The 23,349-nt window shown below is 55.1% G+C and overlaps 1 protein-coding gene across 1 annotated transcript; it reads left to right on the top strand.

Moving 5' to 3' along the window:
* Positions 1-3,726: 3,726 nt before the first annotated feature.
* Positions 3,727-22,462, top strand: LOC104261801 (kazrin). The gene is made up of 8 exons (XM_059830053.1): positions 3,727-3,754; positions 10,597-10,788; positions 19,719-19,855; positions 20,272-20,442; positions 20,825-21,014; positions 21,207-21,337; positions 21,636-21,686; positions 22,295-22,462. Exons 2-8 carry the CDS (start codon positions 10,653-10,655, stop codon positions 22,460-22,462), a joined length of 984 nt encoding a protein of 327 aa, XP_059686036.1. The 5' UTR covers positions 3,727-3,754; positions 10,597-10,652.
* The last annotated feature ends 887 nt before the right edge of the window (positions 22,463-23,349 follow it).

The raw sequence follows: 23,349 nt of genomic DNA, 5'->3' as shown, positions 1-23,349 counted from the left end.
TTTCTGTTTGAGTCTGTGGGTATGTGGGGTTTATGGACAGCTCTGCTCTCCAGGTCAAACGTAGCTCCTCAAGGACCAGCTCCTGTCCAGAGGTACATAAATGCATCGCTGACCTTCTGCAGAGGTATTTCTCACGTGGCTTAGGTTATTCAGCATTCACTGCAGGTGCCTGTGCCCTCAGGGCAATAATATATGTTGACATCCATATGGTCAAGCTGTATTTAATCAACCACCAACTGCCATGAAGTGTTTCGGTGGGAATGGTACCTTTTTGGGTGGTGACGCTGAAGTTGAAATGCTCTTTGACCCCAGGTTGACTCTCTATTGCAAGTCTCTGGTAGCCCCTGCCCTTGTAGAGCAACCAACAACCATCAGCTGGGAGATCTTGGTGGTCACCACCCATTCCAGGCTTGCTCCAGAGCCATAATCCTGGTGGGACCTCCAAGCCCGGGCAGGTGGAGATGGGGCATATGATGCAGGTTTGTCCTCCAGTAGAGGCTGTCCAGTTTGGATCAGCCCCCTCCTGTCCCATCCCTGCAGAAGGGTCTTGGCCAGGGAGGGCTGAGGGGGGCTGGCAGGTCCCCGCCGGGATTTGGGATGAAGGGCCAGACCCAACTGCCCTGACACCCAGTGCCCGTCCCCTTCCCATCCCGCAGTTGGGATCCGCGGGAAGTAACTCGATGAACAAAGATACCGCCCTGGCCTCGGCTTCCCCCGGTGCATCCCCTCCCCGCTCCCACCCTTGCTCAGCCCCGGCCAAGGCGTCCTGCGTGCAGCGAGCAGCAGCACCCCACGCCCGCACGCACCAACAAGGATAAATCTTTTGCAGAAGCCGCTTAATTGCTAATTAGCAAAACTGCCTCGTGCAGAAATACGGGTGTCTAGGATCGCATGGAAATCCCAGTCTCGGGTACCGGCTCCGTTATCCACCTCATCCCTCCCAGCCTCCCAATTAGGTGTGCCATGGTCCCGGGAAAGCCAGCTCTAGTTAGAGCTGATGCCTTCTCCATGTGTTGTCTCCAGAGGGGACGCTGTGCGAGCAAAGCTCCCTGTCGTGTCACCTCCCTCCTGGCAGCAGCCGCCACCGGCACGCGGTAATGGCTTGCTCCAAAGCAAGGAGAAGGAAACCCAGACCCCGACCCCAATTTAACCACAGCCAAAAGCGCGACTGCTGCCTGACACAGGGGCACGCTCGGCACTCGGAGCCCGGCTGCACCGCGCAAACCCGGCCAAGGCACGCGCTGCCTTTTAATTAACTGGCACCCTTTTTCCGTACACCTCCCAAAGGGGTTTCTTTAATCAAGTAGGAAGGGGCAGGGGAATCCCTGCAGGCGGCATGGCTGGGTGGTAGGTGCAGCGTCGCAGTACCTCCCGCTGCATGCGTGCGTTGGGGATGAGGACTGGTGCTGCAGATGTGAGTAATGCTGCTCGGTCCCCCGTTAGTCAGCAGGAGCAAGGATGCAAGCCCAGCCAGGGAGGAGTGTGATGGGTCGGAGGAGGCTCCAAGGAGCTCCTCTCGGGGAGCTTGGGGCTTGTGCAACACCCCTGATGTGGAAAACCTCCTCCCTTTGCTTTGGTTCGGGGGCATTGCCGCTCTGCGCCTTCCCGTGCCGTGGCAGATGACACCAAGAGGTGTGCGGTTACCTTTGCACCGTTCTTGTTTGTAAAGCAGATGTAAATCAGCAGGTTCTCCCAAACCCGGCGGTGTTGCTGTGCTCGCGTGGGGTTGCTCTGGCTGCCGCGGCGTCCCCGCCGCATCGGGAGCTGAGTCGGCATAGGCGGGCGCGCTCCGACTTGATCCCTGAGGAGGGGAGTTGTGCAAACAGGGAGCGATGGGAGGTGACGCAGCGGCCAAGAGCGGAGGTTTCATGGGCTTCCAGGAGCCGAGGCTGGCGGTGCCAGGGGCTGGGGCAATGGGTGCATTGCACACCCCGGCAGCGATGCCGCAGGCGGTGCCGTGGCATGCACTGGGCTGCCAGCAGCGTGAGTAGTGTCAGTGCCGGCCCGTTGCGTGCACCGGGGCTTGTCGCAATAAGAACTGCAGCGTGTTGCAAAACAAAACCAACTCCCTTCCCATTCCCAAGCCGCTGGCGAGGAAGCAGCAGGGTAGGGAGGGTGGCAATGCCCGGCAGCGGGAAGTGGGGCTGGTGAGGACACTGTTTATTGACCCAAGCTCATTTGGTATATGTGACGGCCGTGGCTGCATCTCTTCCTAGCCGAGGGCGGCTCACTCCTCCCGTGGTTATGCTCCGTCACCTGCTTCCCCAAAACGTAAAAGCCAGAGCTTGCAGGGTGTGCCTCAGTTTCCCCATGCCTAAGATGCTGCTGCTGTAGGGCGGGGGAGCTGCGTCTGCAGTGGCTGGCGGAGGCTTCGCGTGTCGGGTGCTGTCGGAAAGCAGAATATGGTGATTATTATTATTTTTTTCCGTCTCAGACTGTGTTTGCTGAACTCGGTGCAAGTCTTGCCCTCCTGGGCAGAGCGAGAGGTGCGCGCAGGCAGCGTGCTGGGGGAGCTGCTCGCAAAGTGTCCCACTCTGGGGCAGCAGCCACCCGGCAGCGCGTGGCTAGGCAGTGTTCATCCTCACTAGCCCAGGTAGCGGCAAAGAGGCTGACACAAATTCATAAGCCCAAAGTGCCCCTGCCCGGTTCTTCATCTCTTTGGTGAGGTGAATAAATTTAAAAAGGGGGTCTGCTAGGGAGGGCTTGGAGACACGTGGGCCAGGCGGCTGGAGGAAGGCAGGTACCATAGGGAGCAAAAAAGCAACACCCAAACAACCCAAAGAAGGTGGCTTTCAGAGAGTTTGGGTTTTCTGGTGTACATTTATACAGCTTTTATTACAGAAAAGCAAGTGACCCCTACTTTCTCGCTGGGTTTTGCCGTGTTCCCGCTCATCCCATCCTCTGCCCTTCCTCACCGCAGGGCTAGTCCTGGCGGTTTGCAAGGGGAAGCCAGTCTGCGATGCTGCTCCCACAGCTGGGGGTGTCATGCAATTGCAATGTGCCTGGATTAAATAAATAATAATTGCATTGCAAAAAAAAAACAACCTGCATCTATTTCCCTTGCCAGGAACAGCTAGAACGAGCTGTAGCTGCATGCCAGAGACAGGGCTGCTTTGCAGTGTGTTACCCTCCTCGTGCCTCAGTTTCCCCACTGTGCTGCCGGTGGTGGCTGAGTATTGCAAACAGAGCGGTGGCCAAGCTGGTGCAGCGGGGACGTCGTGGGCGTTATCCGCTGCCGCCTGCTCGGTGGGTGGCGGCAGGAGCGATGGCCGGCGAGCCGGGAATCATTTCCGCCGCCGGCTGGGCTCCGGGTTCCTGCGCAGCCCTTTGCTCCGGGGTGGCGGGGAAGAGCGCTCGCCTGCTCCGGGCCTCCGTCCTGTGCACCTTGGCTCGTCCCGCGCACCTTGGCTTGGCGGCGGGCAAAGCCACTCCTCTGCCGCCGTGACATCAGGCCGGGGAAACTCTGCAACCGGCGAGGGGTCAAATTCCTGGTGCAGGTAGCGCCTGCCGTACTTCCGTGCAGTGCCGTGCCAGGGAGGAGCCTGCCTGCCTGGTGACCCCCAATCCCGGGGACCCCCAACGCCGCCGTCCCCCGCCATGGAGTCAGAGCAGGAGGAGAGCAAGCCGGGGACGTGCCGCTGCGAGCAAGGCTTTGCTCCGTGCCTGGCCTATTGTTCGGCTCCCTGGGGACGGCAAGGGGCGGCCGGGGACGATGCTCAGGGCAGGGTGCTGTGCCCCTCCTTAGCCCACGCAGGTAAGGGGGTCCCCCCGGGGGGGCTGCTGTCTTGGGTGGCATCGCAGGGGGTATGCAGCCCGGCGTGCATTTCTTCCCCTCGCTTGCTTTGTGCCGTTGTAGCTCGCTTCCTCCTGGGAGAAACAAAACAACGCCGGGCGGCTGGCGAGCGCGTCTCGAAGCTCGCCAGGGCCGCGCAGGAGGGTGGCTGCGGGTTGCCGCGCTGTCCCCCCACGCCGAGGGCGAAGCGAGGGGCAGGGGCGAGGGGCTTCGGCTCCCCCGCGGCGGCGGGGAGGGTGGGCGGGAGGCTCCCCACGCCCCGTAGTCCATTTTGTCTCATGGAGAAGTTGGAGCGCGCCGGGAGCTCGCAGAGGGCTCGGCGGCCAGCGCCGGGGGCCGCCGCGGAGGTCGCACCCACCGCTGGCTGCTTTGAAACCGTGAGTGCTTTTGAAAGCCTTTGCAACCTCCAGCCCGCCTCTGAACCCCTCTGCCCCCCCCCGCACCGGCGCGGATGAGAGGGTTATATTGGGTTTTATTTCTTTACATCTGCTGCGAGACACCCGCCAGCGTGCAGCCGGGGCAGCCGAGCGAGCGGGCTTCGGCTTGCTGGGATAATCCTTGTTTTGGGGTGGGGGGGTGTCAGGGGGTGACTTTGCGGGCAGGCGGTCTCTGCGTGTCCTGCCCCGTGGCCGCGAGCGAGAGGGGTGCCAGCGCTGGTCGATGGTGCGCGGTTGGGGTGTGCAGCTGAGGGTCCCGTCCCGGGGCTGTGACCGTATGGAAGCACCAAGGCTGAGCCAGTGTCTAACTCAGGAAATGCCCAAAAATTGTGTTTACAGAGATTTATGCTCGTTGGGCAAAAACTTTAAACCAAACTTGCTAAGGAGCGTCCGTACCCATGTCCAGGCGTGACAGCTCGCTCGCTTGCAGCATCACGGCAGTAGCAAGGGATGGGCTCTCAAACTTCCTTCTTTAAAAGGAAAAATGGATGTCTGGAGCCAAAATTCACTCTATTAGCCCAAGAGGCTCTGCAGCGCGTGGCTGAGCACCCCGATTCCCACCCGGGAGGGGAGTGGTGGTGGCCGACAGCTCCTCCGAGGTCGCAGAGCATCGCGGTGCTGCTGGAGATGTAGATCCCTGGGGATGTAGCTGGGATGTGCGGCAGCGGGACTCGGCTGAAGCTGCGAGCGGACAAATCACGGGCCGTCACATTTATCCCCACGAGGAGCCGATGCCGTGCGGTGTTTGGTTTTGAGCCTGTGCGAGTCCATCGTGGTGTCCGGGTGTCGAAGGGAGAGGCTGGACGCATTGGCTTTGTACCGGCAGGTCTCCGGCCACGGCGGTCCCTGGGTCTTTTTGCAAATCCAGGCGTATTTTGGGCTAACCAAATGCTTTCTTGAGTGTGACCGGTGCGGAGAGGCTGGCTGTTTGCACGCGCTGGGGTGGCAGTGGTTGGTCTCCCTGCTCTGCGCCCGGCTGTCACCCAGCCCTGTGCCTGGCGATTTGTACTTTGCCTCCAAATTACTCCTTGCAGAGCTGCAGTGGGAGAGGAAAGCCGTACGTCGCGCAGGCTGCTCGGCAGGAGCGCTTGGTTGAACCTTTCTGCAAGAGACTCGGGTCCCAGGCTGGGGAGCTTCTTAATGATCAAAGGTGATGAGACGCTCTTTAAAATACTAGCTCGGCTCATTCCTAGGGCTTGAATCATTGTTTTCTTCTAACAACCTTCTTTATCCTGTGACCCTTCTGGTTCCCATCCCAGGATGGAGGTGTATATACATATATGTTTTTTTATATATATATTTTCTGGGCCAAAGCTATGCAGGAGGGACGAAGCGTTGCACCACGCTCTCGACGGGTGAGGGTCTGTTAGGTGATGCCATTAGCACAGAGATTTTGCATTTGCCCATTTTGCCCCTTTTTTCCCCCATTTGCATCGCAGCGCAGGCCCTGTGACATCGCCCTGCGGCGTGATCCAGCGCTGATTTTAAGTGCTTGGTCCACAAGCGAGCCTTTTCGCTCTGCCCGCTCTTCGCCCCAGTTGTCGATACACCGCTGCTGCAACCCGGGTTGCGTCTTCTGGCCGTTTTCCTGCTGATGTCCTGGATAAAAGAAAACCAAACCCTTGACTCGTGCCCAGCAAAGCAAAAACTATCTTGCCGGTAAACTTGCAAAAGCGGCACAAAAATGCAGCTTTCGCCTAAGATGCTAATTTCACCCACATAAACCCTGTCGTTTGCACTGCATTCATTTTTAATATGTGCCCTCCAAAGACAGAAGCGCGTGTACAGCGATTGTGTCAGCTGAGTTACATGGGAAAAAAAGGTTTTTAAATAGATGTTTTTAAAGTGATGCCTGCTCCAAGGCCAGTAAAAGGCTTTGCTGCCGCACGGCCAGTGGATCTGCTGCCGAGAGGAGTCCAAGATGGGATTTGCAGGAGCCAGAGTGGAAATTTCAGCCCCAAATGCTGTCTGGAGATGCTCACTGCAATTAAAAAAACTAAGAAAAATCTTATTTACATTGTTAACACCAATCTGTGCTTAAAGCATAAAGGATGCAGAATCTGACAGTGTCATGGAAGTTTAATGCTATCAACTGAAATATAATTAACAGCTAATTATTTCAGCGTGAATGGTAGTTTTTGTCCATTAGGCCGGGAAATATTTAAATGGCATTAATTTCATCGCTGCCCACTTGCGGCGGATTTGGAAGGGGCTGGAACGAGCCGGCGTGCGATGGGGCTCGCCCGCGTGGGGCGATGCCTCCTTCCCCCCGGGGGGTCAGGGGTTACAGTGTGCAGACAACACCCCCCCCCAAAAAAAGGTTAAAAAGAGGAGTAATAAATAAAAAGGGGCAAAAGTGCTGGGGCCAGTGTGCTGTGGAAGCTATTTGCATCGCTGGTGTTGCATTTGGGAGGCGATTCCTAATAGCAGATTTAACATTGGCACCCCAATATGGCAAAAAAATGTTTTAAAATTGTTCTATTCTCCGGATTGTATTTTTGCATCGTGTTTTGGCTGCGCGTGGACCCCCAAGTGCGGGGTGCTGAGCCCCGGTCCCCGTTCGAGAGGGCTGAGGCTCACTTCAGGCCACGTACAGCTTCGAACAGAGGCACGGACCCAGCCAGCTCGCAGGAAGGTGTATGGAAATCCCCGCCGAGCCGTCTGTGTGTGGAAGAAATAGAGGCTGAAATGAGGGTTCTGAATAATTGGCCCTATTTTCCCGGTTATTGGAACTTTTCTGTAACCATCACTAAGAGCTGCCTGTAAATGGGGCTTTTCGGATCGTTTATTTAGGTGCTTAAACTTGGCAGAGATTGGGATTCCCCCCCCGCCCCATTTTAAAATGAAGTTAAAATGTCCCTCTCAAGCCGAGTCGTTCTTTTAATGCGATTTACGCAAATAAAATGGCCTTTTGCTGTAGGACCCTCTGAGCTGGGGATGCCCGTTAAGACGGGATGGAAACTTGCAGGAGAGGGATGGTGAGCAGACGCTCGGTGCTGGAGCCGACGGGAACCACTTTGGGGGGATAGTTGTGCCGGTGTCATTTTGGGGGATGAGCGCTGATGGGCTGGGGGGAGACGGGGAGCCCAGGGGAATGTCAGAGCGGGGTCAAATCCTGTGTTCAGTTTTGGGCCCCTCACTCCAAGAAGGACATTGAGGTGCTGGAGCGTGTCCAGAGAAGGGCGACGGAGCTGGTGAGGGGTCTGGAGCACAAGTCTGATGAGGAGCGGCTGAGGGAGCTGGGGGTGTTCAGTCTGGAGAAGAGGGGGCTGAGGGGAGACCTCATCGCTCTCTCCAACTGCCTGAAAGGGGGTTGTGGGGAGGGGGGTGTTGGTCTCTTCTCCCAAGTGACAAGTGATAGGACAAGAGGAAATGGCCTCAAGTTGCAACAGGGGAGGTTTAGGCTGGATATTAGGAAAAATGTCTTTACTGGGAGAGTGGTGAAGCACTGGAAGAGGCTGCCCAGGGAGGTGGTGGAGTCACCATCCCTGGAGGTGTTCAAGGAACATGTGGCCGTGGCACTGCGGGACATGGTTTAGTGGGCATGGTGGGGTTGGGTTGGTGGTTGGACTTGATGGTCTTACAGGTCTCTTCCAACCTTAGTGATTCTGTGATTCTGTGGGGTGGAAATCCTCTCTGGAAATGGGGGTAATTACAGGTGTAAGGCAGCATATCGGATGCCTGCTTCGGTCCAGCCCCAGTCCTCCTGGCAGCAGGTGCTGATAAAAACCTTGATACAACGCAAGAAATTGCCCATTAAGTGGGTTCCTAAGGAAACTGAGGAGAGCAGGAGATGTTGTCATCCCTATCGCTTCCCTGAAACACCAGTTTCTTTCCCAAAAAGCCCTTTAAGAACTTGCTGGGAAGAGTGCGGTGGGTTTGACTTGCCTTGAAGCCCATCCCTGGTTTCTACAGCGACGGCATCGGTGGGAGCCCCAGCAGGGAGTTGGGAAGAGAGCAAGGACCGTGTGCTGAAAGTGCTGACGGCGCGTCTTCCGCTGTTTGAGCCTAGCAAGAGGTGTAGGGTTTTTCCCCTCAAACCTTGGCTGCATGGATTGTGCTTTGCAATTTTTATGTATCTGTATATATATATACACAAAAAAGGGATTGTGCTTTGCAATATATATATTGCAAAATAGACAGATAATGCAAAAATACACATATATTGCAAAGCGCAATCCATTTTTTGTGTGTGTATACATATCTTAAATTATATATATATATATGTAAAAGCAAGAACCTCAGGTATCTGGCTGATGCTGAGTTTAATAATTCAAGTTTCTGCGTAGGCTTTGGCTTGCAGCCGGAGCCGTGCAGCCGGTGGCCTGGGGAGCATGGTGCTGCGTGCTCCTTTCCGGATTGCACCTCTGGCTTCTTACAGATCCTGGGTTTTAATCTTTCAATAGTTTCTGCCTGCATCGGGAGCCAGGTACTAAGCTGGGGATTAAATTGCCTCGCTGCACACTTTGGAGGAGGAATACTTTTGAGTTTTTTCACCGTTTTCTAACCGGGACCAGAGGGGAGCGGCGTGGTTTTGGGGAAGCTGCGTCGTGCAGCGCTTTATAGAAAGGAGTTTTGTAAGAAACAGCTGTGAATCTGCTTTTGGGCCACGCCAAAGGACTCCTCCAGGATGTTCTGCTGCAGAATTCCCCCCCGGGCTGCCCTTCCTTGGGCTTCTTTCCCCTCTCCCGTCCCCGGAGGGGTCCCTGCCAGGGGGGATTTTCTTGGGTTCCCACCAAAATGCTGCAATTTGCAGAAATCCCGTGGGGTCAGTGGCCCTTGCGCAAGCTGCCCTGCCTGGATCCTTCTCTGCCGGTTAATCATTTGCCAGGGAATAGCCCGCTGCATCTCCTGCGCAAAGCAGCTTGCAAGAAAAAGTGCAAATGAATTAGCGGGGGGGGGGACACAAATGGGTAATTAGCGGTGGCCGCGGGTGTTTTGTGGGGTCGCGTGGGGCTTTCCGTGGCCGGGGAAGGCGCTGGGTGGGTTTTGCAGGGTAAATATTACACCGTGTCCGAGGCCCTCGCATCCCCCTCCCCGTTTTCCCAAAGGCTGGAGGGGAGGAGCTGCATTTCTGCAGCCCCCGGGGAAGGGGAAGATGCCGTTGGCCTTGGCCGCCTCTCGGTTCTTGCTTTTTGCACGGGTTTCAAGAAAGCACTTTGGACTGCGCTGAAATCCCCAGCCCGGAGCTCGACTGTTCCTCGTTAGTGACTTTATTGCTAAATAATTTACAGAATGGGGCCTTGCCAGTTTTCATACGGGAAGCATTTCAAGTATGCAAACCAGATTTTATGTCTTCCTGGTGCAGCTGCTGGCCGGACCCGGGGGGGGCCGCCTCTCCCCGTCCCGCCGCCGGCGTCACCTCCCCTCCTCGCTTCGCCAACGGCGGCAGAAAGGAAACAGCCGGGCGCGCGTGCGGAGGAACCTTAGCAAAAACAAGGGGAAAAACCCCTATATTTCACGCCCAGCTGGTGGTGTCCCCCAGACTGGCTGATACATGGTGGCGGTGGGGAAAGGACCCAACCGTAGTTGCTTGGAGAGGGAGCCTTTATTTTTTATTTCTATTTTATTTTACCGGTAACTGTAATTCACATATGGAGGATTGCAGCGGCGCATGCACGGCCAAAAAGTGTTTTGCAGGAAGAAGGTTGCGAGGGGAGACGAAGGCGATGGGTGCAATGTGGAAATAGCAGAAAAGCACTTTATTACGCTAAGCAGTGGGCGCAGCTGTAGAAAACGAGGTCGCTGGACCTTCCCCCGGTGCAGAGGGGACCCCGACCGGGGGGTGCCGGGATGCTCCTGTGACACAGCTGCTTTGAGGGGCATTGCGGTCACTGGGTGTAAATCTGCAAAATTCAGGATTCAGGTCTGCAGGTGAAAGCGTCGTCTTCCCCTTTCCAGTCTCAGAGTGGTTTTGCTGAACTTTGTCGAGTACGCCCTGAATGTGCCGGAGGCGGAGCGGATGGGGCACAGCGGAGCGCAGCAGCCTCTCTTGGGCTGGCCGTGCGAGCGCCCCGTCAGTGAGTGGTTTGGATGGGGAAGTGGTTCTTGGTTTATAATTATTATTAGGTACCAACATTTATTTTTTAATTTTTTAACGCAAAACCTAAAAACCAGTACCCAGCGGAGGCCCCCTCCCTCCCTACCCGCTGCCTCCCCATCGCATCCCTCCCTCCTCCTCCTCCCTTCCCGGGGTGCTGCAAGCACCACTGCGGATTTTGGGCTGTGCAAAGCGGTTTTGCGACGGGAGCGGGGGAGGCGTCACCCCGGCAGCGTTTGCCTGTGGGTTCGCATTTGCAGCGGGGACGCGGGGCCGTACTGGGAGCCGGCGGTCACTTCCTCGCATTGTGTCTCCTCTTCCTCCAGCGCTGCTGCGGGAGGAGGTGGCCCAGCTGCAGGAGGAGGTTCACCTGCTCCGGCAAATGAAGGAAATGCTGGCGAAAGACCTGGAGGAGACCCACGGCAGCAAGTCGCCGGAGGTGCTCTCGGCCACCGAGCTGAAGGTGCAGCTGGCGCAGAAGGAGCAGGAGCTGGCGCGTGCCAAGGAGGCTCTGCAGGGTAAGGGCTGCGCGTCCCTCTTACGCACCTCGCCCCGCCACCCTAAAGTTTGAAGAAGTTAATTAACGAGGCAAAGGAAAAGCCGTCCCTTTTATTCGGACTACGCAGCGTGCGTTCACCATGTACATATGGGGCGGGGGGTTGATCGCAGGGCGGTGCTCCCCGGGACCCCCCCAACCATCCTGCCCCAGCAGTGCGGAGCCGGGATGGACCAGGGTGCAGCGATGGGCTGGGAGACGGGGTGTGGAGGGCGTTTGCAGCGTTGCAAAGTAATCCCTCCGCGGCTAGCTATAGCGTAGAGCCAAGAGAGCAGCTGAAGTGCAGCTGGAAACGTTTGCGAGGTGGGGGCGGTTGGATTTGAGCCCCTCGGACTCTTTTAGGAGGGAAGCAGCAAGGTTCCTGGTGAGTACAATTTTCCTTGTTCCCCGTGGAGCTCTCGGGAGCGCTGCGGAAAGCGGAGGCTGGGTCTCCAGGTGACGTGCAGGGTCTCCTCTTTTCTTCGTGCATTGATTTGGGTGTTTTCCCACGCTGGGGCCAGGCTCTCCCTCCCTCACCGGCGGCTGCACGGTGAGCGCTGCGAGCCCCAGGACCGGGCTGTGCAGGGCGAAGTGCAATTTTGCAGCTTTTCCTCCCCAAAAACGAGCTGGCAATAAATCCAGGCAGGACGGTTTGTTAGCCGGAGCCGGGGATCGATCCGGAGCAGGGGAAATCTCTTTGTGCGTCAAACCCTGGCAGCGCCGCGGCTCTAAATATCATCTCAAATCCCCAACATGCCGCGTGTAACTTCCACTTGTCAGCTCGCGTTTGCGGATTATGAAGAGAGGCTGTCAAAAGTTTTCAGGCTCAGAGGCTGAGCGGCACATGAGGAGCTGCGGGGCGGGAGAGCCCCAGCTCACCGCGTCTCCCCCCGCCCCGCTCCGGGATGCTGAGATTTACGGGGAGGGGGGCAGAGAATTGGGCTGAGTCTGTATTTGGGGAGGGGATTTCAGAAAATTTTATTTTATCGCTTTCCGATTTGCAAAAGCATCCTTATAAATCAGTAACAGCTAAAATATCTTCCAAATCTTGGGCCCCCCCACACCGGTGCAGCCTCCGGCAGCAGGAAATGCTCTGGGTTTATAAAACCGTAATTGGAGAAAAAAAACCTTAATTAGAGAATATTTGCTCTGTGCAGACAGGGAGGGGGAAGTGCTGTTAAATGCAAAATACAGAAAAGCAGAACTATTTTAAGAATATTTGCAAAAGAAGTCAGTCATCTAAGGAGCTGCAGTGAGGTCATACGCGCTTCTGTGGAGGATAATACAGAGAAAAAGTGAGTTTGGCTCGAGAATCACGAGTATTTAAGGAATATAAAGTTGGGTTTTTTATTGGGCTTTTATTGGCCGCCACATGAGCTGCTGGGATTGGTTTTCCAGGACTTCTCTGCAGGTGTGATGGCTAGGGAGAGGGAATCTCAGCTTGCACTTGGAAAGCCACGTAACCAGAAGCCTTTTTTTAAATCGATGCTCCTTCCCTCCCCTGCAATATTGGAAAGCTTTTGCGTAATTTGGAAAAGCTCGCCATGCTGGATCCGGCCCCGCGAGCTGGGCTGGAGGCGCTGGGCAGCAGAGCAGGCGTAGCACAGCGGCGGATATGGAGGTGGATAATGTGGAAGCGGGATCAGCAGCTGGGGGGTGGGGGGGGAATCCTTTTTCCTTTCCGTGAAAAATTGTCCGTAGAGAAACGTAGCCAAAAGGGGAGGACAAATGGCAATAACCATGCCTGGTGAATGGTTCTGCCAGGAGAAACGTAGCTGCTGATAGAGGCATTTGGGGAAATAATGGCTCTATATTAAGGAGTTGCAGGATAAGGCAGCGCAAGGAGCTCAGGGAAACCTGGCCGTGCTGTCCTGTAGGTCAGGGCTTTGTGTCGGTCGTGTCCCGCAGCCAGAGAGCATCTCCCAAGACCACCTCCCACCTCGCAGCGTGCGTCGCTGCAAAGCCCCGCGGTCCTTGCTGAGGGACGCCCCGTGCCCGGCAGCATCGGCATCCCTGCACCGGCACGCGACCTGCCTTGGGTCGGGTGTAATGTCATTAGCGGATAAATTATATGGAAATCTGTCGTCGTTGCTGGCTCTGAGCCTGGAAGCGCAATGCAGCTGGTTCGGATAGATAGTGGCTCGCCGGGGGCTTAACGCAGAGGGAAGCGGAGAGGGTTTGCCATCGGGGTTTACTTTCGGGGGCTCCAGCGGTTTTGCACGGCAGCCCAGGGTTTGCTTTGTGATGGTCTGGATGAAGGAGGGTGGGTTCATCGTCCCTGCTTGGCAATGCATTCCCAGCCCTTTCCGACAGCGTTTAGCACAGGGGTAAAGCCGGTGATAAGCCTGTGCAGCATCTTCCCCGTGCCGTGCTAACAAGCCCTTGCTGCAGAGGGAGGGAGCGGGGATCTGGAGCGGCACGGGGTGCTCTGCGGCAGTAACTCGAGAGGTTTCTGTATCCCTGGCAGCATGTGCTTTATGCATCTTTATTGCTCCTTTTTTTCTGGGCTAATTCCATCTCTTGTGCCTTTTTTTTAATCAATTAATGTCCAAATAAAATCCCGTAGCGCTATATCCTATCGTCCTCTCCTCCTTGGCTGGGGCTGGGGCTTGGGATCGTGCTTATAGTGTTAGCGCAATTATATTTTCCCCAGCCCCAACTGGAAAGGGATGGATGTGGTCTGGATTTCTGATGTGGAAATCTCCGACGGGAGAAGTTGCAGACAGCTTTATTACTGCTGGGCCCTGCTGCGGGAAGGGACCGTGCCCGAGCGCCTGGGGGACTCGAGGAGCCTCTTGGCCGGGTGACATCTATGAGCACGTGGGCTAATGGCAGAAACCCCGTTTCTGGGAAGGATATCCGATACGCTGGAGCTCGCCTGCGGGATTATCACGTGGAGAGCAAACCTGGTTTCTGTTTCCTTTTCGAGTGCCAAGGTGGAGACCTCGGGCTGGCTTTCCCCGCTGCTCGGGAAGGCGTGAACCGGCTTCTCCATAAAATCCAGACTTGGGCTAGGGTGTTGTTTTGGGACCTTTGGGTAACAATCTGTTAAGAGTCTGACAAAATAGCGCATTTGTACTGCATCAAGAGTAGGTTAATTGAATTGATGATCATGCTTCAATACCTACCAATATGCATTGTGGGATATGGTTTAGTGGGCATGGTGGTGTTGGTTGATGGTTGGACTTGATGATCTTATAGGTCTTTTCCAACCGTAGTGATTCTGTGATTCACGTCTGCTCTGCAAATGGGTTGTAGCCCGGTCTCCTCCCTCCCAAACCCGCGGCTGGGAGCTGGGAACCCCTCCGGGGTCAGCGTTTGGGCTGGGACAAGTCTCCTGAAGAAACCCTCAGCACACCCGGCTGGCTGCAGCGAGGGGGTGGGTGGCAAAGGAATGGGCGGATGGGTGTCCTGGCAGAGGGGTGCCCCAGAAGATGGGTGTCCCAGCCATGGACCTGGCCAAGGAAGCCCTCTCCACCAAAGGGATGTGGAGCTCTGTACAGAAAACCTGTTCTGCTCCTTTGAAGACCCACCTTAAACTCACAGCAGAAGTCATTGACCACCTTGTCGTGACCATGGCCGGGCTGGTTCGGAAAGCCCTTGGCCTCGTAACAGGGTGTTTCCAGATAAATTCCCCCAAGGCAAATGCCTCACCTAATTTTTTTCCTGAAATTCGACATTGCACTCGAATTTCCTGCCTGCGCCGTACCGTCGCACGCCCAGGAGCGAGTACCAGCTCTGCCGCGTAACGTTGACGTCTTCAACGGCAAGATCTCTGCAGATGGTGACGGCTGTGCCCAGCGACCACACGCACCTATTTAATGACAAAGCAAGAGCAGCACTGCAGTTCCTGCGCAGGGCTGACCGATTTTATGGGTTAGTCATGGTGACAATATTGAATTTCACAGTTGGGATGGAGAAACAGGAGAAATTAAGTGAATGTTAATGGGACAGGATGGGTTTACGCGTTCTACTTGCACGGGGCATCACCAAGGTTTGAGCAGTGCCCCCTGAGGACGCCTTTCCCAGCCTTAGAAAATAAGTATATGATTCCGTAAGTCATAATGTCAGCTCTTGGCATGAAAATCCACATTGCACAGGGCAAGAGAGGTACTCGCAAGCAGACGGGAGCCGGAGGGAGCTGCTCTTCAGGAGGGTCATAGGTGGGCTGCATCCGCTGCCGGTGCCCTGGCTTGTGTTTGGGCTCTGGCGCTTCATCCCAGGAGCGGGAAGCCAGGCAGAGATGCTATTTGTATGGTCCAAACATAGTCGTTCTTCATCGAATATCACATTACCAAGGTAGTCAAACTAATTATCTGTATGCCCTCCAAGCAAACCTGGGCTAGATGGTGCGACCACCGCTGCCTCATTTTCCCTTAATTTGATATTATTAATTTCAAAGGGAGGCATGGTACTCACAGCAGCCCCCGTTTTAGGAGGGAAAATACCTGGTTTTAGCATGTGGTAGCTAATTCCCATGCAGAAGGTGTTAGATGCAGAGGCCAGACAGGGGCCATGGGGTGGTGGCACCTTCGGTGGTGGCATCACTGGGAGGTTCAGCCGTGCTGCTGCCCCGGGCAAGGCTGTGCCCCTCAGGTTGGTGCGTCGGAGCGGTTAGATGTCAGCTCGGTAGGTAAAGCTGGAAACAGAAGGCGCTGGGGAGGGATTTTTAATCGTTTTGGCTGTGAGAGGAGCCCAGCATGGAGCTGGTCCCGTTACTGCTCCTCGTCCGTCATCCTTCTCCCGAAGGAGCGATGCTCGGGGAACGGATCACGTGGCAGGAGGTGGAAGCTCAAGTAACGGGAGCGCAAGCTGACCTCGCGCAGGATTAGTGGTGCAGGCGGGGATGTGGGGGGTGATGGCGAGAGCTGGGGGGATTCACACCGCCATTCCCCACCCCTCCTTCCCATGGCTTGCTGCCGAGCTGCCGGGTCCAAGGAGGGGCCGGTGGGTTCCCCCTCTATTTCGGCCATGCGCTTTGGGTGGGAGGGAGAAATAAATAATGCAAATAAGCTGCGTGAGATAAATACTTTCCGCTCATGGTGAGAGTTTAGGATTTCTTGCTTCGCTTATTGTCTTGCGTTTATGAACAGAGCGGAGGTTTTGCCCAGAGCCCACCATGCAGGTGGGCTGTAGGAGAGTTTATTTAGGTATTTCTCAGGGGCTAGGATACAGAAACCTGGCCCTGGATCATCAGATTAAAGAAAAAAGCCATTTCACCTCCTTGGATGGCCCCGATGGCCGGTGAAAACCCACTTTATTCCTCCTTGGCTGCCCCTGCCGTCGTGCCGTGGATCGCAATGGCTCGTTTTCCCTGACCGAGTAATTAGCCGGGCTTATTTGCTAAGGATGTATTAAGCCGCCCCAGCGAGCGGCGCATGGTCCAGGAATTGCTGGCAGCCCTAACTGCTCACTTCTGCATAACTTTTTATTTTTCTCCTGCCTCTTTCAATTAATTTCCTATTAATTGGGTTTGGAATGAAGTTCTCAAATGACTGATAAATCTTCTTTAGCTTAGGAGCTAACTGGTGTTGGAGAAGGGAGAGCGGTGGTAATAGAGTGGGGGGAAAAGTGCATTGATTTGAGCAAATTTCTCAAATATGAACTGAAACAAATGGTAAATTGTCCTATTGGGTTAACAGGAAAAAACCTGCCCTTGCAATACCCCAAGTCCATCATCTTCTTGCAGTACATGTTGGCGTGAATATTGGTAAATATTCAACCTTGGGAGATGGTATGTACTCTTCTCCTAATAGTACTTCCGAGCATTTTATTTTTGCAAGCAATGAAGTGTTTTCCCTAAGTCTTTAAGGACCCTTAATGCTGCCACTAACTAAAGCAGGTTGTATGCTATAGGGGACCCGCTATTTAATTAAATTCATTAGGAGCCTTTTGTCGCCTCCAGCATCAAAGAGTGCAAATGGGACTTAAACTTTTCTAAGAGCCTCTCAGTATCCTTGAGGAAATTAAATATATATATATATGTGTGTGTGCGTGTGTCGCAGCGTGTTCAAGGGCTTGAAAGTAGAGGGGTTTTCAGCAGTGTGTTATCCTACGGGGATGGGGCTGAGACCAACCCTGCCTGGGGTGGGTTACGAGGGGCAGAAATTCCCCCTCCGGAGCCCAAAGCATTTAATGTGTCCTTGAGTCGTGGCCAGTGCGGTCGGTAACTCTGGGTACCCGCTTCTGTGGGGTCCGGATCTCACCCCAGCATGGCTCAGTCAACTTATTTTTAATTTTTCTTTTTCAGCAAGTTTTTAGTTCATGTGACATAACTGGGCAAGGGGGGAGGTTGTTGTTAAATACACACAGGCGACGGGAAAGTGCTTTTTAAGCACTTAGATGTGGTCTGGTTGTGATTATTTTTAGAAGGTTTCTGTAGCAATTTCCCAAGCTGGGAAAAAAGTAAGGGAAGTCCCGGTGTTGGAAGGGGCTGAGTTGTCTCAGGAGGAGTCACGTTCATGGAAGTGAGCAAAGAGAATCACAAGCGCTCCCTGTCACGGAGCAACGTGAATTGTTGCGGCATTTCTTAGCTGGTTTGGTTTTTTTCTATGCTTTGATTTACCTCCGATGTTCAATGGCAGAGTAGTTGGTCCGAAGAGTTTCATCTCCTGATTTTTAACAGATAAAAATATCTGTTGTCCCAAACATCTCCCTCTTCTTCCACTATTTGGTCTCTCGATTTTTTTCCCCCCACCTCTTTCTCCGCTAACCTGCAAGCCCTCTCCCTTCCTTACCGGCTCCATCCCAAACACTCGTTTCATTGTGCATCTTCCCAGCGCACACGTACAGTCGTACCTGTGCGCAGAAAGAAGTTCCTACCCGGGTAAATCTCTCCTCGAGCCAGCGGTTGTAACGAGCTCGAATGGGATGCAGGAGGCAGCTGAAATGTGTTGTATCGATCTGGCTGAGCAGGGGTGCTGCTCTTCTTTGGGGGGCTATTTCAGTGCGTTACGGTGGTACGTTGGATGCGGTGCTGGATGATACCCCCTTACTAGATTATTCTGCCTGAGGTCTGCGGTGCGTCTCTGATAATAATGCTGTCCCTGCTTACACGACGGTGGAAATGTTTTTATTGAGTATTTAACAGAAAGCAGCTGGGGGGGACAAGGGTCCCCAGCTGTAGGAGGGTGGGAGCGGAGCTCCCCAGCACAAGCTGGGTTGTTCAGTCTGGAGAAGAGGAGGCTGAGGGAAGACCTCATCGCTCTCTACAACTGCCTGAAAGGGGGTTGTGGGGAGGGGGGTGTTGGTCTCCTCTCCCAGGTGACAAGTGATAGGACTAGAGGAAATGGCCTCAAGTTGTGCCAGGGGAGGTTTAGGCTGGATATTAGGAAAAATGTCTATACTGGGAGAGTGGTGAAGCACTGGAAGAGGCTGCCCAGGGAGGTGGTGGAGTCACCATCACTGGAGGGGTTCAAGGAACGTGTGGCCGTGGCACTGCGGGACATGGTTTAGTGGGCATGGTGGGGTTGGGTTGGTGGTTGGACTTGATGATCTTACAGGTCTTTTCCAACCTCAGTGATTCTGGGAGCTTTCCTGTGCTGGGAGAGAGCAGGGCGGGACGCCAAGGGTGCTGAAGGTGCTAATTGCACGAAGGAAATTAATTTCCTTCTAAGCATGCCACAATAATGGTTTTCTTGTTATTCCTCAGTCAGGTCTTTCTCCCACACATGTCTGACCAGGAGAAGCTCGGAGGCACGTTAGGGTGCAGTTTAAGCCCCAGAAGAAGTGGCTCGTTACGGGTGATGGGGGGTAGGAAACGCAGCGTGGGCTGAAACGCTCGCCGTGGATCATCTAACCTCATAGAAATAGGTTGGACCCATGCGTGTGCGTGGAGACAAGTCCCACTCGTGATGGTGCTCTCATCCTCTAGCTGCTTTTGTAATACAGACAGCTCTCGGTGGCTTTAGGCTTGGTTTTTCTGGTGGGTTTTGGGGGTTTTAGGATTTTTTTTTTTTTTAACATAGAGGGACTACTTGCAAGGCTGAGCTGCTCGCAATGCAGTGAGTATTGGAGGGGCGAGGGGTGTTTCATACCATCCCACTCCCTCAAGAGCAGCACTTCCTCAGGCTGGAAAAGCATGCAAAGGCTTTCCTATAACGGAAAGCAATATTTGTATTCCGGTTCCTAAATTGGGTATTATTTTGGTGGGGTGGGGTGGATCTGGAGCAGGGAGCCACAGGGCATTTCGGCAACGCTGCCAAGGACCAGGTTCAAGGCTGAGCAAAGCACTTAACGTGCAGAAATTCCTGAAGCCCTCTGACCTGCGTGGTATTTCTGCAGTTCTCCCTGGTTTTACCAGACTTCCAGCAAGCTGTCTCCGTGTCGGTGGTCAGCGAGCATCCCTCGCTGGTGCGTGGGAGAGGGAGAACACAAAGGTCTTGGTTTGCTTTCAGGGCTGGCGAAACACCCCAATTGCATCCCGTGGTGCCCCTGCTCCCCCAGCCTCCCGCTCTGTCCCCTCGTCCCCACGCGGCATCGTCGAGCTGGGAGGGGGCGCTCGGGGAGCCGTGCCCTGGGCTCGTGGGAGCACTGCAGGAATCCACCTCGCTGCTAAAAATAAAGCGGTTGTGGTTTATTTATCCTGGAAAGGGAGCAGCAGGTTTTCCTGCGCCGAGCCCTGAGGCTGCAGCAGTGGTTTTGCTCCCGAATCTCTTTTTCCAGGGGCTGAGCTGCCCCGTGGAGGGTGGGCGATGATTAGGAGCCACGGTGGAGGGGTGCTGGGCATTTCAGGAGGGTGCTGGGCATTTCAGGGGGCTGCTGGGTGCGTGCAGGGAGTGCAGCAACGAGGGTGAATTGGGTGTCTGCTCCCAGCCCAGCCCCTGGGGTCATAATTTTGGTACTTTGCCCTCGAGAAATAAAAGAGATGGAGGCGAGGGGGCTGCCGCGCTCAAGCCGTCATCTCTCCCGCAGCCATGAAAGCTGACCGCAAGCGCTTGAAGGCGGAGAAGACGGACCTGGTGAGCCAGATGCAGCAGCTGTACGCCACGCTGGAGAGCCGTGAGGAGCAGCTCCGCGACTTCATCAGGAACTACGAGCAGCACAGGAAAGTGAGTGCGGGAGCCCGGCACCGCGGTCTCGTGGCGTGGGGGGGGCTGGCAGCAGCACGAGCGCAAAACCTGGTTTGCAATGGGGGAAAAACCCACCAAAGCTCCAGCCGGCCTCTTGCAAGGGCTGGACCGCGGCAGGTTAAGGATAAATAGATACCGGAGGAAATCAGGCCAGACCTGGGAAATTCCACGTAATTTTAACCAGGTGCACGGTGAGCATCCCTTTTCAGGGGACTGACCCCATCCTGCAGCCCCCCGCTGCCGTCCCTGCCGGCACAGGGCTCTTGTGACACCCAAAGGTGCCGCTTGGCCTTTGGCACCGCAGCAGTTGGGTGGCCCCCAAGGGGGTCGTGGCAGAGGGGTTTGTATCAGTGCATGGGTTTCCCCTTCCTGATGGCCGCCCCGTGTCCTGGCAGGAGAGCGAGGACGCGGTGAAAGCCCTGGCGAAGGAGAAGGACCTCCTGGAGCGGGAGAAGTGGGAGCTACGGCGGCAAGCCAAGGAGGCGACGGACCACGCCAGCGCTCTCCGCTCCCAGCTTGATCTGAAAGACAACCGCATGAAGGAGCTGGAGGCCGAGCTGGCCATGGTGAGCTCGGTAACACAGCGGGCACGAAGCGAGGGTCAGCCCTGCATCAAAAGCTCAGCAGCTCGAGTGCTTGAAACACCCCGGCGAGTTTTGCTGAAGTTAAATATTTAGTGCAATATTGCATGTAAGTGTTCGCTGCAGTGGTTGCATGTGTGCGTTTGCTGCAGTGGTTGCATTATTGCAATATATATATTTTAGTGATTTTAGCAATCCATCGCTAAAAAGGAGCAGGATATCCTCCATGCAGGGAGGAACACAATTTGGGTATTTCCTTGCAACGGGGAGGGTGGGTTTGGTGCAGCGTGTTGCTGCTGGTTCTACTGCTCCGGGAGATGTTCATATGATTTTCCCCCACCACCACCACCTCGGTGTCCTTCCCCAGGCCAAGCAGTCCCTCGCCACGCTGACCAAGGACGTCCCCAAGCGCCATTCCTTGGCCATGCCGGGCGAGACGGTGCTGAACGGCAACCAGGAGTGGGTGATGCAGGCCGACCTCCCGCTGACGGCCGCCATCCGGCAGAGCCAGCAGACCCTCTACCACTCGCACCCCCAGCACTCGGCAGATCGGCAAGGTGAGCCCCCCCACACGGATAAGGGCACGGTGCCAAACCCGTTTTGGGGACCTACCTTATTCTCCCACAGAGGATAAAAAAACAGGCAAAACACCCCAAAAATAGGTTTTTTGGAAGCACATCGGAGGCTTTGCATGGGGTCAGGTTTGCTGGCTTGATGTTAATTCCCTGGTGCCCCTCCCTGCCTTCCAGCGGTCAGAGTGAGTCCCTGTCATTCCCGGCAGCCGTCCATCATCTCCGACGCCTCTGCGGCCGAGGGCGACCGGTCGTCCACGCCGAGCGACATCAACTCGCCCCGGCATCGAACGCACTCGCTCTGCAATGTAAGGCGCTACGTGATGGGGGGGCTTGCTTTGATGGGGGGGGTTTGCTTTGATGGGGGGCTTGCTTCCCCGCTGTGTGCGGCTGGGGATGCTGTGGGTCCTCTGCTTCCAAAAACGATGTTGGTTTTGGGGTGGGGTGCGGGCTGGAGGTTTGCTGACCTGGAGAGCTGCTTTCCGGGGGTTTATCCCAGCCCCACGGTGATGCAGCCACCTGGGTGAGCTGCTTTTTGTTGGGGTTGGGGGGGGTCCCGGGCTGTGTTGGGGCTGACACAATTGGATCCATCTGCTTCTGCCGCAGGGGGACAGTCCTGGACCGGTACAGAAGAACTTGCACAACCCAATTGTACAGGTAGGGCACAAACCCCTGTTTAAATCCTGCTCGTGAGACCCGGTCCTGTGCTAGCGAGTGATTTGAGGGGGCTCAGCGGCACTGATTTGGGTTTATAAAACAAACAAAAAAAGGATGCCATCCTGAATTCTAAGTCTGGGATGTCTCAGATTGCCATGATTTGCCCCAAAATCCAGGTAGCGCCGTAGGCGGTTGCTGTGCTCAGGGCCCATCGCGGTCTTGATTTTTGTAAGGCAGAGCCTAGATCAGGTTATTCTTCTGTGTTTGACCCTAAAATGTCGGGGTAGTTGAGCAAGCCGTGGACAGACCCTGGCTCTGACCTTTCTTACATTCCCGGAGCTGAAATCCTGAACCAGTTGAATTAGGAAGCCAAAATCCCAGAAATGTGGGGAGGGGGCCCAATTTCACTGCAAATGCCGGCACACGTATATCAGGAATATTTTTTTTTTGTTTTGGTCTGGGACCTTAACGTTGTTTTGGACCTGGACCCAAATATTTTTGGGACCTGGACCCTGTGGTCCATCATCCCTGATGTGAGTCAGGGCGGCGGGGGGGGGGGGTGAATGACAAGATCAGTGGCCAAACCCGTGTCCTCTCCCCCCCCGCAGTCTCTAGAGGACCTGGAAGACCAAAAACGGAAAAAGAAGAAAGAGAAGATGGGCTTCGGCTCCATCTCCAGGGTGTTCGCCCGGGGGAAGCAGCGCAAGTCCCTCGACCCCGGCCTTTTCGACGGTACGGCCCCCGACTACTACATCGAGGAGGACGCGGACTGGTGACCCCCCCGCGCCGGGTGAGCGCCGGGAGCCTCTCCCCGGCCTCGCCGTCGCCGATGTACATACCCCCACCCCAGCCCCGCCTGTGGACGTGTTACCTGTTGTCTTGGGAGCGATGCAGCTGTGTCGTAACTTCAGTTTTTTCCCTTTTTTTTGGTTTTTTCCATACCGGTAACTCCTTTGTTGTCGCTTCAGTTTGTCGCTTTGGGTTGATTTTTTTTGTTGGTTGCTTTTTTGTTTTTTTTCCCTTCTTCTTTTTGACAAAACTTGAAACTTGAAGGACTGCTGTGTCTCTGTAAATACCAGAAATATTGTGCACTTTGTGCTTGTGACGTCTCTTGTCCGAAACCCGCTGTTTTCCGGAGCCCAGCCCGCGGGATGTCCTCGCTTGGGGACGAAGGACCTGCCCAGCTGAGGGACCTTAGAGAGAAAACACACTCTAAAACAAAAGAAATCTCATTCGCTGTGATGTCTTCCTGGCCGAACCCCGCGGAGGCGACACGGGCTGGTTGTATGACGCCTGCCGGTCTGGAAATAAGTGTTTTAACGTTCCTTTTTAGTTGTTTTAATTTATTTGCACAAACCCAGAGGAGCTATTCTAACTAAATTATTGCAGAAGTTTTGGGATTTTTATATTTTTCCACGTCGGTTGGGATGGGGCGGGGAGGAGGAAGGCTGTGTTTGTACTGTACTGTCCTGGGAAGCTGCTGTTGGGGGGCCTGGAGCCGTGGACCCCCGCCCCGGGCTCCCTCCGCCCCGCGGCTGCAGATGCCCCAGGAGCACTTAACGCCTTGGAAAACGCAAACCTAAATACGTAGTGGGAAATAAGACGGGGGGGAAGCTGGTGGGAGCTTTGCCCGTTGTTATTCCCCGCATTTGGGGGGCTCACC

This window comes from Gavia stellata, chromosome 27 (assembly GCF_030936135.1).
Source record: "Gavia stellata isolate bGavSte3 chromosome 27, bGavSte3.hap2, whole genome shotgun sequence".
Classification (NCBI taxonomy): Eukaryota; Metazoa; Chordata; class Aves; order Gaviiformes; family Gaviidae; genus Gavia; species Gavia stellata.
This window is presented reverse-complemented; position numbering and strand designations above follow the sequence as displayed.

Bases quoted from the DNA above. Each gene is read 5' to 3' on its own strand.
- LOC104261801 (XM_059830053.1), top strand. From the start codon at position 10,653: ATGAAGGAAATGCTGGCGAAAGACCTGGAGGAGACCCACGGCAGCAAG. The intron at 21,015-21,206 runs GTGAGCCCCCCC...CCTGCCTTCCAG, and splicing joins GCACTCGGCAGATCGGCAAG to CGGTCAGAGTGAGTCCCTGT. The intron at 21,338-21,635 runs GTAAGGCGCTAC...CTTCTGCCGCAG, and splicing joins GAACGCACTCGCTCTGCAAT to GGGGACAGTCCTGGACCGGT.